Source organism: Aedes aegypti, unplaced genomic scaffold (genome assembly GCF_002204515.2).
Source record: "Aedes aegypti strain LVP_AGWG unplaced genomic scaffold, AaegL5.0 Primary Assembly AGWG_AaegL5_hic_scaff_1930_PBJ_arrow, whole genome shotgun sequence".
Taxonomy (NCBI): Eukaryota; Metazoa; Arthropoda; class Insecta; order Diptera; family Culicidae; genus Aedes; species Aedes aegypti.
The window spans coordinates 19625-26013 of record NW_018735413.1 but is presented as its reverse complement, the minus strand read 5'-3'; the positions used below and the strand labels follow the sequence as shown (position 1 = coordinate 26013).

Below are 6389 nucleotides of genomic sequence, written 5' to 3'. Positions count from 1 at the left end.
TCGATTTCATGAATTAACATTTTAATTTAAAGTTGGCAAATCGCCCAATGGAGCGACCACATTAGGTAGTTCTTGTATTGATTTAACGTTTATTAAAAATATAAGTGTAGAGTGCAGTCGATATTGTTCATATCTTACCATAGATCGATTCTATCGATTATCACGATCGAAGCACCCGTGCTATCAAACGTCTAATCTACAGCAGGACTAGAGTTTTCAATCCCGGGAACATTTCCCGGGAATTGAGATTTCCCGGGATTCCCGTTTCCCGGTAAATGATTTTCTGTTTCCCGGGATTCCCGTATTTCCCGGGATTCCTGTAGTTCCCGGGAAACTCTATTTAAATATAGAATGGACCATGTCTATTCAGTTAAAAACTATCGCACAATTTACTTTTCATATCATACCAAACAATGTCCTCACTAAAAGAGATACGACGTGTTTGTGAGTTAAAATATTGGTGAAAACCAACCAAAAAAAGGGAAGAAAACGGGATGTATTTAACTGACATTTTATATGTGATTTCTACATGGCTTACTTCACTGCCTACTGGTTGGCAATATAACGTTTACCGGGACAACTAGTTGGCAATACAATATAAAGAAAGTTTCGAATGATCTATTTCATGATTTGAGTAGAATTATAAAGTTTTCAAGGTTTCTACTTCTTTGTTTTTTTATTTTAGTTTTGTAAAGATTTATTAAATGTTGGTAAATATTATTTGAACTTCATACGATACCTCCACATATAATTTTGCTTAATTTTATAAACTTTTTTTGTTAAAAAGCCTAGCAAAAAACGAAGTAAATATTTTTGGGGGAACATAAATAAACTACTCATAAAAAGAGAGAACCAATCGTGCAAATGCAATGGGTTTAAATAAAACATACATAACATAAGACATTATTTCACAAACTTCATCAAATTAGCATAACTCTTACGTTTTTAGAATTTCCCGGGATCCCGGGAATTCCCGGGAAATGATAATTTTATTTCCCGTTTCCCGGGAAGTCGATTCCCGGGAAAATTGAAAACTCTAAGCAGGACTTTGGCAAACTACAACTGGAGCCAGAAGTGAAACCGATCACCCAAGCAAACAACACAAAGAAGCGACGACCAAACAAACAAACTCAATCATCTGGCACATCACTGGATTATTCCTGGAACACCAAACACTGTTTCCCGAAACCACAGAACTACAATTGGTCCTTTTCAGGACCACCAAAATGAGTCCAAAAAGGGTTAATTTCTGAAAACTTCATCCGATCAATGACAATACAAAACTAGCACACTTAAAAAAACATACACATGACAAATTACAGTGCCTTACCGATTTTGGCAACAAGGCGTGATTTTTATGTTGCCAAATTCGGGAATTTTGAAATGCTTATTTTTTTCAATGTTTTTATCTCTAAAAGTATCAGAAAATGCATGGCAACTTTAACGAATGATGTAAACAATGTCTGGGAGCCTTCTTCAGTTCAGATTTTGTCTATACTCATCATGATTATATGTACCATCTGAAAAGCATACTTGCTGTAAACAGTATAAGCGTAGCTTTCAGTGGTCATTTGTGAGTGTTATAGAGTGCAAATGTGCAACTTTATAGCAAAACCATATTGAAAGTATCAGATTTCGAATATCTTTCAAGTGGGATTTCCTGAACATAGAGTGCAATTTTGGTTACCACACGTCTTATGAGTGAACAAAATTCTAAATTGAAAAGAGTGGAAGTTCTTACCCATTATTATGCTAAAATCAATGTTATCACAATTTTAATGTAAGGTCAGGACTGAATAGAAAAAGAGTAGGTGAAAGATATCGATCAAATATGTTAAGTAAGGCATCAAACATTATGGTCGTTTACTGAAATTCGGGAAATACTTTGTTGAGAGTAGCAAATGCATGATCAGAGAAATGGAAGGAATTTCTTGAAAAAAAAATATTAAAGAAGTATTTTGTGCTGGAATTGTTGAAGCAACATGAGGAGTAATTTTCGAATCAAATGTTGGTGAAAATTGTTTAAAGTTATGCAGCTGAAATTTTAAATTTCTTGAGTTTCTTTTCTCACAAGAATACCGTGAGATTTTATAACGATTTCTTGAAGAAACTGCATGTGCATGGCACACATGATTTTTTTCAAGAATTTCACCAATTTATGCTTCTGATAAAAATACGTTCGATACAATTTTCGATTTTATTTTTGCGGGATTGTAGCTTAGATTTTGCGAAATCAGTGGAAAAAATTGTAATACAGGTCGGACTCGATTATCCGGAGTATCGTTTTTTTTTTCACTCCGGATAATCGAATTCTCCGGATAATCTAATCACTAAAAGTAAAATGAAAATCAACGATAAAAGAACTTAAATAATATCTTTTATCGTTGTTTTGTTTAAATGATGCACTAGCGTAGCCAGAAATCATTTCTAGGAACGTTGGGGGGCTTGAGAAGAAAAAAATTGTTTTGACCGGCATACACAAAAACTAACCTTTTTAAGCCCCTTTTTTCTTACCTACGTCCAAAACTGCAAAACCATTCATATTGTATATTGCAATACCAAATTATCTCAAATTTATGCATAAAAACTGAAAAACATGAATATCAAAAACCAAATTCCGGATAATCGAGTCTAAACTTCCGGATAATCGAGTCGCAGAATAATGTGTGAAATTTAACGTTTATTTTTGATAACAGTTAAAAAAAATTAATGATTTTTTTTTTTTGAAAAAATGTTTACAAATATCTATGGTGAAAAGTGCCGTTAACATTCGATATTTTCGCGACGTCTGTTTTGCTTCCATGGTCAATTGTCAAATGATTTCTTTACACTCATGCGTCACCTCTTGCACACAGCACGAACGGTAGAATGAATATCGAAAAACACAAAAAACTGTGGAATGAATGTCGTCTCATACGATGACATTTTCATGAATCACAAATTTTGCATAGAATTCAGAAATGTCCGACCATAAACAACAAGAATAGTCTACTCTTGCTTGTAAAGTCGATGTTGACACATCTGTATAAATAAAAACGGAGTAGTGTTTGTAATGTCACAAAATGGTTTGAAAACTGATGCAAGGGATCCGGAATAATTGCAAAAACGGTAGAATACATAACAATAACATAACAATACATGACAGTAGCAATAATTTATACAGCTTGCCTGCTTTATAAGCCTTTACGTTAAACAATAACTGTCTTGCGAGTTCTACTCATAAGTATGCTCCACATTACGTTTCCAAGCTCACAACAGTCACCACTATTTTCATTTTAACTAATTTTCATTTTTTTTAACTCAAAACACTGGGTTTCAGTACTTGATAAGCAATTGAAAATATTTTTCAATGTGTTGCCAAAATCGGGAAGAAAATGTTGCCAAAAACGGGTGTTGCTAAAATCGGGGGTAGACAAAAACGGGTGTTGCCAAAATCGGGAAGGCACTGTATTAATAATCTTTCAATACACTCATACTAAAACTTCACTGTCATTCAATCGTCATAAAAAAATCAAATCCTTTTGAAAGTATTCTACTTTGAAATCCGAAACTCTGAAAAAGCTTCCAAACAAAATGACAGATCTCCCTTAAAACCAAACATAATTGACTACTCACAATCACAGCACCTATCATTAAACATCCTATCACCTGCAAAAAGCTACCGCACTGTTGTAAGAGTCTGACCGAGAATTGATCGAAGTTGTGTCCATAGTAGTTCTACGTCAACCCCGCGGTAATGTAACAGACTTTACCCACCCCAATTTTTATCTTTTGAAAATCAAAGAACCTATCTACAAACTATCTCGGATAGGGTATACAATCGTATTCTTGTGGGTCCCAGCAAGTTTCAATTATGGAAATAAAGAAGCTGATGTACTTGCAAAAGAAGGCGCTCTAAATGGACCGTTATAATAGAGAGAAATCCAAGCATCGGAGTATTTCACACAAATCAAAGAACACATACGTTTAGACTGGCCAAGATCTTGGAGTGAAGACCAATATCTATTTTCCTATCAGTTTCATTCAAGCCATGGTTCGACGATCTTCCCGTGACTAGAAATTTCATACGCAATATGTCTCGCATAATTCCCAACCATTACGGATGCAAATCCCATATTTATCGTATTAATATTTTACAGGAAAGCAAATGCCCGTGCGAAAAAGACTACGAAGACATAGACCATATAGTCGGTCCTGCGAACGTCACACTGCTATGTTAAACATGATAATTAACAGTTTATCGAGGAAAAGTATGCCTATTGAATTGCCGATTCGAGACCGGCTAGGATCCCGGAACATACCGTATTTAAAATATGTGAACAAGTTTCTTCAAACCATCGAACAGAAGATTTGACCCTCAGCCATATGATTCTTATTTTGATCAAACAATCAGAGCAGCTATAAATTTCCCTTTTCTATACCAATAAATTATATTATATGAAGTACGGCTCTGTGATGGTGCTAATTGTCGCCAAATGAGCCATTTAAATTAAGGTTTATGTTTGTAAATGTAATTTTTTTGTGACAATTAAAAAATTACCCCATATTTCATCAATATCAAAATACATACTCCGGATAATCGAGTCTAAAATTTCCGATAATCGAGTATCCGGATAATCGAGTCCAACCTGTATATGTACATTTATAACTGTCAATTTGCCTTTCCACAGCTCCGTACAGCAAATTCATTTTTCAGAAACAGACTTGTGGAAATCGATTGGCTCTTATATTTGCGTGATTGATAACTTTAATGCCAAATATCGCTCGTGATATAATCGTTTGAATAAAGAGAATAAATGCAACGTTCGAAATAATATTAATACTAGTAATAATTCAATAAAACTGCATTGCATTCAATGACTCATATCTGTGCCTGGGAAAGTAATTGAATATTTCACTATAAAGCGAATCAAATGATCCAATTTATTCTTACTGGTGGTATTCTACACTACACATTTGGTATTTGATTCATATCCCCTGGTGTAATCATCTTACTCTAAACGTGTAAATCGCTATAACGACAGGGCGTAGTCAAGAAGTCCTTCACGCTCTGGCATTGCGTATTTTTCACGAAACCAGGACAGTTCTGAAAACCAACGATACAATTAGAAGATTCATCCATCCAATCATCCTCCAGCACTCACCAGAAATATTTCCTTACTAAAACATTCGGCCGCCCCTAGCAGATCCAGCTCACAGATGGCTTCAGTAAAGGCAGCCCCCTCTCCGAGTAACTTTGTCGTGAATTTATCCCACGCTTCGGTTGGCACGCATTTCGTTAGCACATTGAAGTACGTTGGCAGTTGCTGCATTTGATCAAGCCACGTGTCCGATGCATTGAGCATAAATCGCTGAATTGCCTCGGAAATGTTCATCACCCGGCCCAGAAGACATCGCGATCCACACTGGATGAGGTGAAATTCGAAAAACATAAAAAAAAGTTCGAAACTTATGACGAAATTACTTACAGTTAATGAATGAAATCCTAATTTAGAACTATATCATTTAATTCCACTAGAGTGTGAATATTATAGTATAGTAAAGTGGGGCAAAAGCTCAAACTTAATTTAGTAAAATATGTCTGAACGTGAGAAAAAAAAAATCTTCAAAATTTCATGTTAGTTCTTAGTTTTGTGGATAATTGTGATTTTTGGTTATGTTACCATATTTGAGACAACTTTAGGATGAAAATTTGATGTATTTTTTTCTGCAAACCTCAATTTATGGCTGGTTTAAAGTATTCTGTGATAAAAACATCTATATTTTGTATTCCATCCGGCGAACTTTTGCTCCACACTAGATTCGAACCACCGGTGGGACAAAAATTCGTTTTCGACAATCAATTTTAAATTTGTTGTACCTAAAAGTGGGTAAATATTTTGCCACAAATTTGTTGTGAAAAATTGTAGCCAATATGTTGAAGGTTCACTGTGTGGAATTTATTTCTTACCAACCTTTTTTGTTGGAAATATTAATTATTCCGCTAAGGTCGAACTTTTGCCCCACCTTACTCTACTAAATTCGATTTTCATTCACTAAACAGCTCAAAGCTTTAACATCACTTACGGTAGCACTCGTTTTATCCTTCAGCCAAGTGGTTTGTGCTTTCTGACACGTGCTGAGAAGATCCTCGGGAAAGGGTGTCGGTAAATTGCAACAATTAATCAAGCTAACACCACTGGGTGGTTTGGAGCATAATCCATTCTTCGGAGGAGAAGCGGCTGAAGGACTCACAACCGTAACGCTTGGTGCTGCAGTGGTTACATCGGTTGCTATCGTCAAAGCGACATTCAAAGCCACAAAGCACACAATCCCACCGAACACAGGTCGTTCAAACATGATTCAATTCAATGGTGAAAACTAACTGGAAGGTGAACCGTGATGCGTAA

General features: G+C 35.4%; 1 protein-coding gene across 1 annotated transcript; it reads right to left on the bottom strand.

Moving 5' to 3' along the window:
* Positions 1–4892: 4892 nt before the first annotated feature.
* LOC110680867 lies at positions 4893–6389 on the bottom strand. Its single transcript, XM_021856656.1, has 3 exons — positions 6067–6389; positions 5145–5405; positions 4893–5086 (listed from the first exon to the last, which is right to left on the bottom strand). The coding sequence occupies exons 1-3, from the start codon at positions 6337–6339 to the stop codon at positions 4997–4999; spliced, it is 624 nt and encodes a 207-aa protein (XP_021712348.1). The 5' UTR covers positions 6340–6389; the 3' UTR covers positions 4893–4996.

What these genes read in the sequence shown, in the direction of transcription:
- LOC110680867 (XM_021856656.1), bottom strand. Translation starts at nt 6,339, where the DNA reads ATGTTTGAACGACCTGTGTTCGGTGGGATTGTGTGCTTTGTGGCTTTG. An exon ending in AGGATAAAACGAGTGCTACC is followed by an intron (nt 5,406 to 6,066) that starts GTAAGTGATGTT and finishes CACCTCATCCAG; the next exon opens with TGTGGATCGCGATGTCTTCT. An exon ending in TTAGTAAGGAAATATTTCTG is followed by an intron (nt 5,087 to 5,144) that starts GTGAGTGCTGGA and finishes GTTGGTTTTCAG; the next exon opens with AACTGTCCTGGTTTCGTGAA.